Below are 17,187 nucleotides of genomic sequence, written 5' to 3'. Positions count from 1 at the left end.
GGCGACCAGCCATAGGGGCGACCCGCCAGCTTCTCAAGATATTGGCCAAGGCCAGTCTAATTTTCGTGGGCTTTGCTCAAGACCGCGAAATTTGGTTTTGGAGATAAAACCAAAATCAAGGTTTTGGAAAAAACTAACCTAACAAGTCGAAGGATTGGAATCCGGACTAAAACAAAGAGAGAACCTTTACGAGATATACAACCCTCAGAAAGAGATAAGAGTGATCTAGTAAGGTGAGAGAGAAAAAGGAGATTGTAATCTTCCTTCCCACTTTATTAAGAACCGGCTCTTGTGGAAGTAGGCATCATTGGCGAACCACGGTAAATCTTTGTGTTGTGGTTTTGCTTTTACCGCTTTACATTATTATCTGTTGTTAATAGTTGTTTAGCGAGTTGGGCATGTTAGTATAGGTTGTAGTTGATATTTAGATTTTGTCCGGAGTTGAATTGTGTTCAAATACAAGTTATCTGTGTAGTGGGGGAATCGATTGCTATTGATATAATCCCCAACACATAGAGTGTTTGATGTACATCCGCTAAACTACCACCAAAACGAAACCTTCAAAGCACCTATCTCTAGCCCAATTCATCTAAAAAGACCTGAAAGTCCCAATTGTCAGAGTGATGCTTCCAAAAGAAAACACTCCACCAAGTGCACAACTGAGGTGCAGCGGTGGCCTGACTGAAATTCATATCAAGGTATTGATACACCAAGACGGATGGAAAGGAGAAAACGAATTCATAAACATGCGTAAAAGATGAGAGATGTAATTCAACAAACATAATTGACACACACAATGATTATGTAGCAGAAACTCATGACTCAAACTAGTGGGTGTAGACTTGCAACTGCAACAATCAAAGATAGCAAAACGAGAACACCAAACCACACTAAAAGCTATATACAGATCTGGCTTATTGTAGGTCTTATTAGACATATCATACTCCAAAGTGGTGAATAAGAACCTCAGAAAGAAATCATTAACACAGAAACTCAGAAAGAAATCCTTAACACAGCCACAAATTGAAGAACAATCTAGCTCATGACTATTGCCGATCAAAAAGCGATTTACCGACTGCAAGTTCAGAGCGGAAAAACCCATTTCTTCTTTTTCTTCTTCATCGCCGCTACCAGAAGTGATTTCCCACAAATCAAAAACCGAAAAACCGAAAATCAAAGAAAATAAAAAATGGGGGCGAGATTTTTTTTTGTGGGAATTGATGGAGCCGGGTTGTTGAGATTTGGGGTAAAAGGTTGATGAATTTAGGTTGGGCATCGAGTTATTTGGGTTGGAAAGGGTTGGAATTGAGTGATTTGGCGAGGAAGTGGCGGGATATGGGTAGTGTTGGGTTTAAATCTATGTCACTCAATTGCACCGTATGTCCGTATCTAGTGATAATATAAAACTTTCAATTCCCCCCAATATTCCATAAAATCTGAAATAAAATATTGTCTTTGTAGTGCTTTAAATATTCGTAACTTATGATCAAGAATTGGGAATGCAGGCACATGCACTATGCGTCCATGAGTCCAGGTTATGTCAAATGCCGAAATGCGTGAATAGCAAAGATGAAAGTGCGGAAAAAATTATCGCCCCATTTTTATTGGGCGTTTAGTGGAAGGGTTCGAGCCCATCACCTAAATAACGGGCTCAGTAGATATACTATTCCTTCTTTGACAAAATGGAACATGGATCCAGATCCGGACCCGCATATGTAAACAAACCTTTTCAGAGACACGTGTAAAACAATGTGGGTGAACAAGTTTCTAAATTTCCCTGTCCCCATTTTTATTATTTCTAAGAAAACTCAGCTAAAACCCTACTCCAATTCCACTCTCTTTACAAAAACCATAACCATGAAAACCCTAGAAGAATCAGACGTTGGAATTCAATATTACATTTCTAAGCTTCCTGGATTTCGTGGCATTTTAAAACAAAGGCACAATTCAATTTCAATATTTCGCACTTACTTTACTTGAAATTTTGCGGTTTTTTGTTTTATTAATCTTTCGGGTGATTTTTTTTTTTTTTTTTTTTTTTTGTAGGTATGCTGATTTCATAGTGAATGAAGTTGATTGTGATGGAAAGGTTGTTCATTTGACTTGTTTAGATGCACCCCTTGAGGTAATTTGGGTTATTACTGGGCTAATTTTGCTTGGGAAATGTGTATACATTTTTTTTTTAATGTAATTATATGCTGATAGATAAAACTTGTGTTGTTTAATTTGTTTGTTAGAGTGTAGAGGAGAAGAAAAGTGAGGAGACGAAACTGTCTTATTCGTCTGAAATTGAATCATTTAGATCGCTTGCGGGTGATACGGATGCTGAATTGTTGAAAGCTTTAATTGATAAAGTAACGTCGGGTGGTACAGATGATGCATCTCCTATTGTACTTTCTCCGGATTCTGATAAAACCCATCGAACGGCAAGTATTTAATTCAACCTGTTAGTGGTGTTTTATTTTTGTATGCTACTGGGTTTTTTTTCCCCCTGAAATAATGTAAGATTCCAGGCTGTTCATAATTTTTTCAAGGAGAGATTGAAGTTCCTTGTCACGGACACGGTCGATGGACCTGATACGGCTTCTAAATGCGTTAGAGTGAGGTTGAATTCAGGGAATGGAAAGGGGAGGAACTCGAGAAAACGGAAAGAAAGGGGTGATAAGCCCTTTGATAGCAGAGGTTCAGATGATTGGCCTGAGAATGTTGGGAAGTTCCTTAGGTGAACGTACTTTCCTTGTCTCTCCCTTTGTCGTATGTACTAGGTTTTTTGGTGTATTATCTTGTATCAGTTGCCTAAATTGTCCAAGATAGGGTACTAGATATCAAAGTTGGTTTAAGACACAGGAATACAGCTACGAGATATCAATTCCAATAAAATACTATCTTTCTGTTGTTATTTTGTTACATTCCGTTCATTTTAGTTTTCTGAAATGCTATATGAATTTTTTTTAGTTGGATAAAACATGTCATTGTGCAAGAACTTGTTCTACTACGTATTTTTCCCAGTATACTGTCCATATAAGTTTGTATGTTGGTTAAACATGTGCAAGGCCACAAATATGTGTGGCTATCAATAATGAAGGGAACAATTATGTGTCTTATACTGTATGTAAATTTGGAAAGTAAACTGTGTGGTGTTCCAGTCCATACTGTATCCTTGGATAGAAGTACATTTTACATATACACGAGCACCATGTTCTATCACCCCTGAAGAAAGGCACTCTTCGAAATCATTCTTATTATTCAGATTAGTTTCAAAAGCTAATTCCTGTTGGAGAGCGTATTCTTTTATTTCGGCAGAGACTAGGTTTAATTAAAGGTTCTTTTGGCAGAGACTAGGTTTAAAACTTAATAGAAGAGGAAGAATGTATTTTTAGGGTTCTTGTGTTAGACACGATGTTATGCCCCATGTCAGGAAGTTACTGAAACACTTTTATAAGATTTGTGTCTCACTCTTATGAGGTTCCTCTTGTCTAACTTCTGGTAAACTCTCCAACACTATCACACCTGTTATATTAGATAATACTAATTAATAATTACAATTATATATTTCTCTTTTCACATCGATTTTTTTAGTTAAAGAGAGTTATCCAGAAAAATTATCTTTGCAGAAACCTTATTGCATTCGTATATTAAGTTATTCTCTCTCTGGAACTTGGTTGCTTATTTTACACAGAGAATTGATTTAATAAAGAAGACATACCTAAATAAAATGTTTAATGTTGTTTAGTATGTGAGTAAAACAAAATTAATGTTGTTACTACATGAAAGCAAAAGTTCTTTGTGTTGTATTACTAATTTCTTATAGACGGCTCAAGTAATTGATTCAAAGACTCCTAAGAGAAGGGGCCATGTTAACATGATCTCAGTATATTTCTGTCACTTCTGCTTTGAATGGTAGTTTGGTAAGAAATATTTATACTTCCTCAGGTTTCATCTTTATAAGGAGAATAAGGACACCCAAGAGGCTTTGGGACTGATAGCAAAGATGCTTGGCATCCAGGTACGTAGTTGTGCCAATTATACATGTAAATTGTCATGTTTCTGTTTTTTTTTAATGAATTTAAAGTAAACTTCCTAGTTTATTCTCATTAATCAGTCAGAACATTTTACAGAAGTTACATTTTAGGCAATATTTCTGTTTCTGAAAAAAAAGTGAAAGTCACTTTGGTTCAACTTCTTTTTAATTCCTTGCTTGAAATTTCTCATCTAGTACTATCAAAATGTCTACTCATTTGACTGATAATGTTAAGTTCTCTTGGGCAGCAACGGTCATTTGGATTTTCGGGTACAAAAGATAAGCGTTCTGTATCAACTCAAAGGGTAAAACTTTCTTCTCATTCTTTTTCCATGCCCTTGGATCCTTTGTTGTTCTTAGCCGGCTCAAATGCATTGAGCTTAGTATTTTACATTTTTATATGCTTATTCATATGTGCTGCTGCTATTTGTCGCTGCTTCATGTGTCTTCAATACTATACTTTACGTACTTTTGACACGAACTAAAAATATATTTTTTGGCAAGAAGCAAGCTGGGGTTAGGCACTAACCGGCCATAATTTATTTTCAATTAATCAAAGTAATAATTGATGTACAACAGGCCTTCAATGGCATCTTTAGCACCCCTGTAATTACCTGTCCAAGTGAACTCTCACTTTCTCTGCCTTTGACACGCAACCCACTTCACTCTTTCCTTTGTCTTGTGCATTTACTTTTTGATATTTACAACTTTATTTGCCTAAACCCTTAAAGAGAACCCTTTCCACAGTGAAGGTGGGATTTGATACCAAGACCTTGGGCACTTTCAACACTCCAATGAACAGTTTCTCCTTTAAAACAAACTCTTACAATCATACCACGTGCCTTCTCCCTCCAGTTTTTTTGCTATTGTTTGAAATATTTGAACATTAAAAAGAAAAAGAAAAAGAAAAAGTAAATATCAAAATTGGCATCATGTTAAAGGGAGCTAGGAAGCTTTTAACAAGACCATATGCGAGGACAAAAATGGAAGTTTCATTCCTTCACATGTATGTGGTCCATCTTTAGTAACTTATTACAAAGGTGCCATTTGAAATCGTAGTTGGGAGGGTTTATTTTAATTTCATCTAGAGTGCTAGATTGATCACAATCACCACCTACCTTTTTACGTCAATACAGTCATTCCACCTTACATAGGCATTTAATTGCATAAATCCAGGTCATTTCCATGAAGAGAGTGATTTAAGGCAGTCTTTTCTATATTAGTGCTCTGAGTAAATTTGGGGATAGGTTGTTCATGGAATTACTTGCTTTTTGCAGGTAACTGTTTTCAAGCAACACTCGAAAAGACTGGCTGCCCTCAACGACAGACTAATTGGTATTAAAGTTGGAAACTTTTGGTAAGGTCTGCATGATATACGTTCTTAGTTTGTTATTTTACTACATTTCCATGATGCTTAAGTTTCATCTGATTCAGTTATGTCAAAGAAGGGATTCTTCTCGGACAACTCGAAGGAAATCGATTCACAATTACTTTGAGGTGAAACCTATAGTTTTTACATGTTTGTTCACCTTTTACAAAATTTCCATTTTCTTTTAGCTAGTAAATCGGCATGTTATGTACTTACATATGTTCACAGAGGAGTTGTTTCAGATTCGGAGGACATCATAAAGTCGGCTGCAGATTCCTTGGGAAGGAATGGGTTTATCAATTACTTTGGTCTGCAGGTGAGTCTGTTGCATGCATTTAACCAGAATCTTATGGTTGCTTATTATTAACTAATAAAATGTTATGAGTTTCAGCGTTTTGGAAGTGGTTCGGTGCCAACTCACCTCATTGGAGTGGCATTACTTAAGGGAGAATGGAAAACTGCCATCAATTTGTTTCTTGATCCGAGGGAAGGAGATATCCTTTTACTGTTGTTATAATGTGGAAGGTTTTTTTTTTTTTTTTTATATATATAAATGAACACTTTATTATTTTTGTTGCGTCAGATGGAAGGGGCTAATTCTTTACAGTTCTCATGCATTATCAAAATACTGGAAAATTTGTTAATATTAAGAAAAGTGGAACTCCTGCTTTTTGCTACTTAACCTTTAGAACAGCGTGATATCATCAGAGAGGCACGTGAGTATTACAAGGAAACTGGTGATATTGATGGAATGCTAAGCCGGTTACCTCGATATCTGGTTGCTGAAAGGGCCATCGTAAGATTCTTGTCATTTTTCTCTTTGATGTATATTTTTGTGCTTCCTCTTGTCATTTTTCTCTTTGATGTATATTTTTGTGCTTCCTACTCATTCAATACTTCCTAATTGTTCATGCTCGTCATTTTTTTTTTATGCTGAACCCCTGCAACCTGTTATTAGTGTTATCAATTTGCTTTCTTATTTTATTTCATTCTCAGCTCCAATGCTTGAAGAAATGCCCTGGGAACTATTTGCAGGCCCTGAAGGCAATACCCAGGACACTGAGAATGATGTAAGTGGTATATTCAAAGAGTCATGGAGTATGAAATAGATTGTAATTCGAGTGTTGAACTTTTTATCAATAAAAGTCAGAACTTGATAAGCTTTTTTGTTTTGTGTTATGCACCTATACTACTTTACCACCTCCACGTCGGATGGGTTTTTGTTTCAATTGTCCCCGAAAAAAAAAAAAAACTGTGCTATTTACTGCCAATTCGTAGACTATCCATGAGATTTCTTTTGTTGGTCTTTGGTTTTTTATCTTTTACCTTTGTGGAAAAGGAAAATAAGATTTCTTCCCTTTGCGATATTTTAGTTTCCAAACAAGGGAGATTTATTTTTCATTATTCGTACAAATTGTGTTTATTGAATCAATAAGACCTTAATTTGCAGCATTTGGTATTTCCATGTACAGGTATGTGCATAGTTACCAAAGTTACTTATGGAACCATGCAGCAAGTGCTAGAGTGCAAAGACAAGGTTTGTGCTCCCTCTTATGTGTGTCCGTTGGTGCAAACATGTATAGTTTGTTCTTAATTCATTTTAATGCTTTTCTAAATGTATGGTATTCCTGCTTCAAATATGTTACTCCATTAGTTTTCATCTTATGTCACGTCTTCTATTATCTTGTGTCTTATATATGCTTTGGTATCTATATTCATGTCCTTATGGTAGTCAAGATGCAAACATGTTCATAGAAAGGTGAGGATGTTATAAAGTTTACTTATAAAAAGTATAAATCAGAAGTAAGGTTTGAAGGATATTTAGAGCCAATGTTTTAAAAAACGCTAGGCGGTAGTCGGACGGTAGGGGAGCGCCTAGCGCCTAGGCCTTCTAGGCGGCGCTAGGCGGTTTTAATTAATTAATTAATTAATTAATTATTTAAATATATATGTATAATTAATTTTTTTTTTCTCTGGATAGAACAGGTTATTTGATACCTGGCAAGACCTCAAGACTTAGCTTGATATCAAAGTTGTTGGAATTGAAAAGGCGAAACAAAATGGAAAAACGGGTCAACGTTTAAGACTTCTTCCCCTCATTTAAGACTTGATGATTTCCAACTTTTTGAAATTCCCATTAAAATATTAAAGATGGATTCTTTCACACTCACTACAACTTAATTTATTTTGGTTGCTGGAGAGAAGAAAAAAAGAGAGCAGAATTGGAGAGAAGAAATACATACCGAGAAGAAGAAGAAGAGCAGCTGATTGTTTGTTGAAGAGAGACCGATTGTTTGTTGAAGAAGAGAGACCAGAGAGACCAGAGAGACCGATTGTTTGTTTGTTGAAGAAGAGAGACCGATTGTTTCTAAGCCCTATCAGGCTTTTTTTTAACTTAAGCTTTTTTTTAACTTAAGCCCAGAGAGACCGATTGTTTTTTTAATTGGGATTGTAACAAATTGGGCCCAAAAAACAAACTAGACCTTATAAACCGTCCAGCCCGCCTAGACCGCCTAGGCCGATTAATCCACCGCCTAGTCCCGATTAATCGGTCCACCGTTTTATCAACCGTTTAGGGTGAAAATCAGTACGGCTAGGCACCGCCTAGACGGCCGCCTAGGCCGTTTTTTAGAACACTGTTTAGAGCATGTAGGAGAGAATCTTTGTAAGGATCGGCTCTGGATCTCAGATGGTTTTTGCATTCTCAGTAGATATAGACACAGGTGTGGTCCTAATGGCTTACAATATGGCAAACATATTGATCCACTTGATACACTAACTACGTAATGTCAAATGTGTCTGACTTAGGTTAGGTCACGTGTTTAACATGGGAAATGGAGTGGCTTTGCGCTAGATAAATGGAGAATGAGTGTGGTCTTTGGGTGGAGAGAAAAGGTAGACGCTTTGATGACAGAGACTATTCCATGGAGGCTATCATCTCGATCAAAGGTTTGATTTTTCTTTGGTCGGATGTATTAGAGGAGTGGAGGGACACACCATTCAGGAGATTCATATCCGGTTGGCAGATCCTGTTTGAGTTTGTAGTTATACTCTTGGAGCTGCTTTGTAGTTGCTTTTGCTTTTTTCTTGTTCAGTTCTTATTTTGGCTTTTGTTTATAGTATTGTAGGATGTCTCTTCCCATCCTATACCTGCTGTTACTTATTTTTATACAACTTCGCTTTACCAACCGAAAAGAAAATTAAAAAGAGTGACTTGATTCTAGTTAAAGGGTTAGTGTGGATTAATCCTGGTGCCCATTTGTGGGTAGGCTGGCTTGGCTCAGCTCTGAGTCTCTGCACACATGCATGCTTGTGTGTATAACAGTCCTGTGCAAACCTCTTAAACCATTTCTTTCTATCTAGAAATTGGGGATAATTTATATGAATCATGTAACCTAAGAATGAGAAGTAAGCTTCATAAAATGGACAAAAATATGGTCATCTTGGTGATTATACAATGAACATTTTAGCCATTAAAAACTTTGTTTAATGTTACTTGCAGAACTGCAGTCCTTCTAAGTGAATGAGGAACCAACTGGGCAGCAACTCACTTAGAAGTGGGTATCTGTGAAATAAATAATCAGATTATTTTAAAACTTTCAATAGAGGTCATGGTGGATCTAGGACTTGATAAATCCTATAAATTACACAAATTTTCAAGCGGAAAGCCGGAAAAACCAGAATTTCTGTGACACATATTGAACGGTTGTGAACGACATAGACGAGGTGGTACTTTTCTTGAATCTCGCACGATTGGTTTATGTTGGTTTAGGTTCAGTGGCATGGTGTGTAATTCCATAGCATGTGGGAGGGTAACGAAAACAGAGGCAAAAAGCAAAGCACCTAGTGGATGTGAGATTTGGTGATCATTTTGAGGGGAGAAAATTTGCTTTACTTTTTAGTTTTTGAAATTCAAAATGCCATAGTTTGATCTGCTAGTAAGTTCTTGACAAAATCCGTGTTTTCAGAAAGCTCTTTTGCAGAGACCTTTCAAGTGAGATTGGTGATGAAGGCAAATGCCAAAGAAACAGGGAAGTTATTTGTTTGTGTTTTGATGGTGTGACAGAGGCGCGTTGACTGTCATGAGTGCAGGAAGGCAGGGGTCATGGCTAACTAGAAAACATGATTAGGAGCATGACTCTGTCTACCCATATTTCTAGTAGAATGGGTGTTTGCTGTTTGGGTGGGTTATTTTTCACCTCTCTACGTGTTTCGAACTCTTGGATTCACTCAGTTTGATTGATTCTCTTATTTTTGGCTTGATAAAGAAAAAAAAAAGATGTAAAAACGAAATACTTTATGCTTGTGAGTGAGTGCCTGGGTGGGTTTCCCTTTTTTTTTTTCCTACATTTTTTTTTCTTGACAAGTTATGTCTGTGGCAGGCACTGCCCAACTTATGTTAGGAGATTTGGTGTATTGCAAAGGCGGGTCAGCAGAAAAACCAATTGAAGCAATTAATAGTGAATGTGAAGATGGCGATAGTACTGAGGCATATGATTGTAGCCATATAGAGGAGATACCTGGGATATCACATCCTGAAGAGAAGGATATTCTTGTAAAGGCAAGAGTTCTAAATTTCCCGTGCTTATGATTGTAGCTTTTAACATTGTCAAAATTGTTCAGAGTATGATCGTAACTTTTCTGTTTCTATTTTGATTTTTGGCAATTTGAACTTTCATCGAGTTGCCTTTTCCATTAACAGACATTGGCAGCATTCGATAGACATGTATTAGCCTTTTTTATATTTTTTTTGCCAGACATTAAGGTTATATATTTATCGTATTGCTTGGAAGCTTTTGTTCTCATGTTCGGAGTGATAACAAATCGCTTGTATTCTCATGTGTTATTTTCTTTTACCTCACTTGAAAAGAACTCAATGTGTTTCACTTGCCACTTGTTGTTATATTTTACCAAGCAAATAAAAAAGAAAGAACTCAATGTGTTATCTTCTTCAGTATATGTCATTGTTTTCTTTTTCCTTGTTGAGAGTCGAAAGTGTTTTCCATTACTTAGGAGAATGGTTGCTCAGAAATCTTCCATCTGGTTGCAGGCAGTTAATGAAGAAGATTTGCTTAGAAGAGAGTATAAAACTGAGGATATGGTACTACCTTTGCCTGGGTAAAGTGATCTAAATTCCTTTTGCTGGCCTCATTAATTTGGACATTTTTCAAGGATTTCAGTGCATATCAACATCTTAAATCTTTTTACAGCTCAAGAGTTCTCTACCCAATGAATGATATTGCTGAAGTTTATCATGATTTGGCCAATAAGGTATTTAATTTTTTTTATCATTACTCTTACTCTGCTACATGTTAGTGAATTCTATCTCTGTTTTCTTGATTGCTGCCATGTGTTGAGTTGTTATCGGCATTTGACAGTTTATTTTTGTATCTATGCACGGATGCCTCTGTCATTCTATTGACTGATGCCTCCCAATGACAGAGGCCTCCCAATGGTTGATTCTTCATCGTCATGAACATAAGCAGTACTTGTTTGAATTTGCAAACAGATTTTCTCACAGTGCTGTATATTAAACCTTGGTTTTTGTTTGCCACTATCTCAGGATGGGATCACCTTGACAGACTGCGTACACAACGCGAAGTAAGTTATCGTGAAGCAACTTCCTGTTTGGTATGCACAGGTTATAAATCTCGCATAATGCTAAAAGGACTGTGGTTGTCAACTCTTTGTAGGGAGTTCTCAATAACCAATATGAGTGGAGGTTATAGGCGGGTTTTCCAAAAGCCAGTAGATTTTGAATGGTATGTATGTCTTTGTCAACCCTTTTTTCTCTTAACACGAGCATTTTGTTTGTTGCTAAGTTTACGACCTGCTTCCCAACCAATAACTAGTTAACGTTACCAAGGAAACATCTACTCCCCTTTTTATGTTTCTCCCTCTCTCTTTGTTACTGATCTTTTCTCTACATGTCACTTTCTCTTGGGGTGTGAGACAGATGCCAAACTGAAGGATACTAATTATATTATTCGTATAAGCAAGGATTTTTAAGAAGACCCCAATCTCTTCTAAAAAGACCCAGATCTTTTTGCTAACCACATTCATTTGTATGACATTGTAGGGAGTTGCTCCACTATACAGATGGTGATGTACCGTTGGCGGAGACAGATTTGGATGCCATATTAAAATCAAAACCATTAAAAAATTTCAGAGAAGAAAGAAAATCCGAGAATGAAGTTGTCGACTGCAGGGAAAAATTAGAGAATCTAAACAATGGGGCAATGCCCTTGGGAAGTAAAACTGAAGCTGGGGACGGTGGAGTGGTGGAAATACAAGTCAACTCTTTCCAAAACCCTGATACTTCGTCACCCCAAATCGCTCTTAAGCTAGGCTTCACTCTGCCAGCTTCTTGCTATGCCACAATGGCTATAAGAGAGCTTCTAAAACTGTCAACATCGGTATGTACTGGTAACTTTGAAAGTATTAGCATCATTATGTCGGTTGACCAAATATTTGTGACTGAACACACTTCCAAGTTCCGAAGACATTGGATGAGAATCATAAGTATGTTCTTTTGCCATGTCAAGGACATTAAGGAGTAGTTCACGAAGCTCTACTGCTCATTCATATGCATTGATTGCGACTAGAATTAACAAACAGAAGTGGAATCTTTATTCAGTTTTGTTTGTTGCAATGATAGAGGTTCTCCACTCCAATAAGTGGCCTAAGGGATGTCTTAGGTGTCTTTCCAACTTATCAGTTCCTTGCTTTTCTTATTAAATTATATATCAAGCAAAAAACAACTGCATAACTTCAAGTAAACTTGACTTTGTACTGTTGAAGTTTTGGACAGTTGTCTGCGTTGAAGATGTATTTTATTCAGAGAGGAATGTAATCGAGGATATAGGGTCATGATACATTTTTTTGGTCCTTGACTCCTTGTTAACACAAAGAATGTCTTCCGTCAACCGGATCTTGCCAGTGTATTTATTGGTAGTTCCGGTTGAAGACTAATTAATATCAAGGTCCCAGAATAATCTATTCACTTCTCTATTCAGAAGTCAATTTTTATGGAAAATTATGACTGTTGTATGTCAATTTTTGGAAATGTTCTTAAACAAGATCTGGCAGTAACTTGGAAAAAACTTTCCTTCCAAAAAGAGACCTTTGTTAATTTTCACTTCTAATACCCCACCTGGCTATTCTTCTGAGCCAAAGAAACTTGTGACACGGTTTCAGGCGGCATTGCCCTTTAGAAGTCCCTTTTATCTGAGAACCCTCACTATAAACACCAAGGGAGTGTTTGTATAAGTCATGTTGAACTGGCGGCCGAGCAATGCCATCGACAGTGGTGATATGCAACCATAGGAAATCCCACCATGCTTACGAGATTAAGCAAAACGTATGAATTTGTGAACAACAAAACTCTCTCAATGCTGACTGACCAAGATAGCGATATTCCACCTGGGGAAGAACAGACACACACACACACACACACACTTGTTCATGCATGATGTCCTGACCAACATACTCTGCGCATTTTGCAGGTTGCTTTCCACAAAACTATGAATCAGTGAGCACTAACAATAATCCTCGAGTTCCAAGCTGTACCAGACCTTCCAATGGATTTTCTCTCGGAAACTGTTCTTCTAGCAGCATATAATGGACAGAGGAATAAGGTAATGCCATATTGGTAAGAGTTAATCCACTTTCTGAACTTATGTTTCTGTAACTTAGTCAGGCTCAGGACAAGAAGAATTAAATTGTATGCATGTTTTTATACCTTCCCAAGTAAAATTATTATTTTCATAGCATAACAAGAGCTGAATATTAAGAAAGCAAATATTAGTATATACCAGATGTCCAGATGGTAAGTGGATTTTCGTGGGTGGGGCAGATTCCTTTGTGAAAGATCAGGTGGTTGATTACTCAATCTTAAACCTGCCATTTATGTTGCAGTCAGCTTAGTATTCGGTCTCGAGTAGCTCTGTTCAGATAGAGTCCGAATTTGTTCACCAGCAACCAGCACTGTAATTGGTCCACGTGTTACCACAACAGCTGCTTTTTGAAGCAATTTAGCTACTTTTTATTAAAATTACTTTTTAATTAATTTTTCCAAAAAGGAAATATGCTCTGGTTTTCTTTACGAGTATCCTACCAGACCTTTGAGCGACCTCTCTCATTCCTCTTCTTCTCCACCAAAATCCATTGAAATAAAAAAACAGAAAAAGAAAACAGAGATTGCTATTAAAGATAACCAATCTTTCTGCATATCTCTTGTTGATGTTGGTTTGGACAATTGGACGCTATAGCGGTTCGTGAAGCTGTCCTCAAAGTCATGGAACTCTAACTTGATATATTGATTCTTTATTGATGTAGGATATAGAGAATATAAACTTTAACTTGGATGTTCGGGTTCTATTGCAACCCTTCAAAAAACAAACAGTGGAAATAGCAATAATCAAATATTGTAAAATTTTCTCTTTGGTGGTAAATTTTCTGCTCAAGGGCTGTTGTTTACTCCTTTCTCACTTAGGATTTGAAGATGGCACTTGAACGTGTGGAATTCTCATCCTAAGACCTACGGTCCCGGTTCTCGCAGTTGCTGAGTTTGTGGAAACCACCATGGGTTGATCTGCAAGTATGGTCTCGTGCTGGTTTTGTCGAGAAGAAGATGGAGGGAGTGACATTTCCTTTTGGGTGCACTATTAATTAAATTAGAAAATAATAAAGATGCTAATAACCAGCTGTAATGTTGAACACGTGGACCAATTACGGTGCTGGTAGAATCTACTAGCAAAACTGCTGGTGAACAAATTCGGACTCTAGCATTCAGATATATGTTTACGAAATCCACAATTAGAAGTAGGGCTGTCAATGAGTTTTGACAGCCCGATAACCGACCCAAACCAAACCGATAAAAAATGGTTTGGGTTTTGGTAATTTGGTATGCCCTCTACCGACCCAAACCGAACCGATAAGATATTGGTTTGGTTTTGGGTTTGTCCTCCACCGAACCGATATAAACCCGAACCGATAAGATGACATTTTAGTAATATTTATGATTAATTTTGTATATGTGTATCAATTGTGTGGCTGAAATTAATTGATTTAATTTAGGATTTAATTGATTTTATAGTTTTCGGTTCGGATCGGTTTGGTTTCGGTTTCGGTTTGTAATATATATTATCGGTTCGGTTTGGTTTTGGGCTCTCAATTTTCTTATCGGTTCGGTTTCGGGTTTCCAATTTTCTTATCGGTTTGGGTTTGGATTTTCCAGAATCCGACCCAAACCGATCCATTGACAGCCCTAATTAGAAGTAAACCGTTTTGAAAGTCCTGGTACTCTAACTAAATCATAGCTTTTAAATTCGTGGACGACAAAAATTCGATACATAAATTATTTGTCTAAAATTTGAAAGTTTGGATAATAATTCGTTTGAGAATTCGGAGCAAAAAAGCGAAAAAACGCCAAAAATACAATTTGTCTTTTATAAATTTTATACATGCATAATATGAAAAAATCTGGTTATATCTTTTTGCGTTTTAAGTTTAAAATGTAATATTTTTTTTCTGGAATTGCTCATTAACGATACGTGCATAACTTAGATTTTTGTTAATACTTGTTATCAATTTAATTCTTTGGGTATCGAAACTTAAGTGGATTTTCAAGACCTTCCATTTTGAAGTATTAACATACCTTTTAAAGTCGGTTTTTACATACGGACTTTATTATTCGGCAAGTATAAGTATAAGCCTGGACCATATAATTTGCATATTAATCCCTAGGTTTAAAACGACCGCCTTTTATTCGTATTATATGAAAAATCGTATAAAACAGAGTATTATTATGAACTAAATCTCCTTAACAATTTAATTATGCAAAATTGCAAATTGATCAAAGCAAAATTTTTGGTGTCATAGATGGGGCTTGAGCTTTACACTTCAAATGCTTGAAAATCTTTATTGAAACCTGCGAGCCACCAAACACCTTCAACCCTTGGTTTCAAATTTAGCTCACCTACCAAAATAAGGCACTGAAAATGTGCTTATATTTGTAACCAACTCATTGTAGTGCATCTTTTGTTTAAGTCGAATAATATGGAGTAAGGGCTGACTAAATGATAGTGATCCTTGTGGGTAATTTCCGGCCTTGTTGTTTTGTTGTCGTTGTCATAGTAATAAGAAAACAACCACCACCATCTGCATTTAGCAGCTGTTCTGGGACCTGGATATTAATCTGTCAGTGAGAGATGACATCAGCTAATCGGTTTCATTGTAGACACTCTCGATGTATAAATGTTTCATCGTTATTTAGTGATGCTAGTTACGACAATTCTGTAATCAAATTTCTAACGAAATGGCACTGCCTATGTTTTTGTGTTGTTCAGATCTGACCTTGTGGCCTTTTGTTTGTATTGTAGGTTTCATGAGCCTTGGTGATTTTGTTTGCAAGCAAATGTTTCAGTCTACCTATATTATACTATATATATATGATCATAAGATCCTCAAGTATTCAACATTGAAAGGATGAGTTTAGCCTTTGCAAGTAAGGTAAAGTCTGGATCTTGTGGTCAGACTCGTAGTTGACTCAAATGGTGTTGGCTTCGTAATAGTCTTGTTCTGATATTTGTGCATCACCAGTGACGAGATACTGTAAAATGAATGAGTTCATTTTATACTGCAAATACTTTTATCATAACAGTTGGGATGAAAGAATAGAAAAGGGCGGCGGTATATACACCCCAATTTTTGGGATTGGCACCCCTTTACACCAGAAGGGTAGTAGAATAAAAGTTATTCCACCTCTGTCCCAGCACTGAAGAAGAAACAAAATTGAATTTTCGGTGGTACTACTAAGATAGTACTGTGAACAACAAGAACTCACCTAATTTGATTGCCGGGAGACTACTTTGATGGGAAAAGTTTCTGGTAGGTGACGGTATTTCCGCGACAAGGGACACTTTGTGGTAGGAAGGTGTCGCGGGAATGAAGATCCGATGGAATTGTTTTTTCGTTCTTCCATTCACATTGTTTGTTCTAGTTGGTTGCGGTGGTACTTTGCCGCCACATAATTATTCCCGCGGCAGGTGTCTGCCGTGAAAACCAGTAAGTTATGGAGATTTGTTGCTGTGATAGAACACGAAGAAGAAACAAAATTTTGAGAAGGGTGTATACCTGTAAAAGAGTGATTTAGTTGTTTCTTTGTATCAAAATATCTTTGATGAAGCGAAAGTCACCAGAAAGAGAATGGGGAAGAAAGAGAGAAGTAAGAGGGAAGAGGAAAAAATAATCTAATATAGTGAAGCTGAGGTTGGGTGATTTTGCAAAACATTTAAATGTTGAATAAACTTTTGCTGGTTATCCTGACGCTATTAATGGTCGGATAGTTTCAAAAAGAATGATAAGGTTAGCGTGCCAACGTTTCATGTTTGTGTTTGTTTCATCTGATTTGATTTGTACAAAACTAGTGTGAAAGTGTGGCTAGGTGGCTACAATAGGTGAAGTTCGACATGAGGAGGAGAGGCAGTGAGAGAAGAGCGGGAGAAGAGCCCGTTTGTCTATTTTGTTGGAAAGGGTGGCTGGGGGTGCTTGCTGTTGAGAGAATAATAGAGGAGGTGTAAGTCATGTCTATTGATTAATGGAGGGTTGCTTTTACTGTGAACTTATATTAAACGGGTTGCTAATTCCATAAGTTGGGGGTGCAAATACCGCTTGCCTTAGAAAATGGTCTGATTTGAATGTGTTATATCTGGAATCAATATAAGTTAGCTGTTTTAGAATGTTCTTTTATATATAAATCTAAATTAGCTCACACTTCACATAGGGAGCCATCATT

At 36.8% G+C, this 17,187-nt stretch overlaps 1 protein-coding gene across 4 annotated transcripts; it reads left to right on the top strand.

Annotated features, from left to right (window-relative positions):
- The first annotated feature begins 1,746 nt into the window (after window positions 1-1,746).
- On the top strand, window positions 1,747-17,097 carry LOC147518327 (Pseudouridine synthase family protein). 4 transcript variants are annotated; one of them, XM_086590189.1, is made up of 21 exons: window positions 1,747-1,940; window positions 2,047-2,125; window positions 2,238-2,426; window positions 2,514-2,722; window positions 3,934-4,006; window positions 4,270-4,326; window positions 5,299-5,378; window positions 5,456-5,518; window positions 5,619-5,706; window positions 5,782-5,885; window positions 6,084-6,186; window positions 6,387-6,460; window positions 6,863-6,927; window positions 9,773-9,951; window positions 10,441-10,508; window positions 10,601-10,661; window positions 10,954-10,991; window positions 11,084-11,152; window positions 11,470-11,806; window positions 12,896-13,027; window positions 15,773-17,097. In XM_086590189.1, exons 1-20 carry the CDS (start codon window positions 1,750-1,752, stop codon window positions 12,923-12,925), a joined length of 2,157 nt encoding a protein of 718 aa, XP_086446315.1. In that variant the 5' UTR covers window positions 1,747-1,749; the 3' UTR covers window positions 12,926-13,027; window positions 15,773-17,097. The 4 variants fall into 4 exon arrangements, with proteins under 4 accessions (XP_086446315.1, XP_086446316.1, XP_086446317.1 ...); XM_086590190.1 differs by having other exon boundaries at window positions 12,896-13,041; XM_086590191.1 differs by lacking the exon at window positions 15,773-17,097 and adding an exon at window positions 13,885-14,187.
- The last annotated feature ends 90 nt before the right edge of the window (window positions 17,098-17,187 follow it).

The sequence above is a fragment of the Coptis chinensis genome, chromosome 2, assembly GCF_015680905.1.
Source record: "Coptis chinensis isolate HL-2020 chromosome 2, ASM1568090v1, whole genome shotgun sequence".
NCBI lineage: Eukaryota > Viridiplantae > Streptophyta > Magnoliopsida > Ranunculales > Ranunculaceae > Coptis > Coptis chinensis.
Note: the sequence above shows the minus strand (reverse complement) of the source record. Positions and strands in the feature narration are given on the sequence as shown.

Bases quoted from the DNA above. Each gene is read 5' to 3' on its own strand.
- LOC147518327 (XM_086590189.1), top strand. From the start codon at position 1,750: ATGTGGGTGAACAAGTTTCTAAATTTCCCTGTCCCCATTTTTATTATT. The intron at 5,519-5,618 runs GTGAAACCTATA...ATATGTTCACAG, and splicing joins CGATTCACAATTACTTTGAG to AGGAGTTGTTTCAGATTCGG. The intron at 11,807-12,895 runs GTATGTACTGGT...CGCATTTTGCAG, and splicing joins TTCTAAAACTGTCAACATCG to GTTGCTTTCCACAAAACTAT.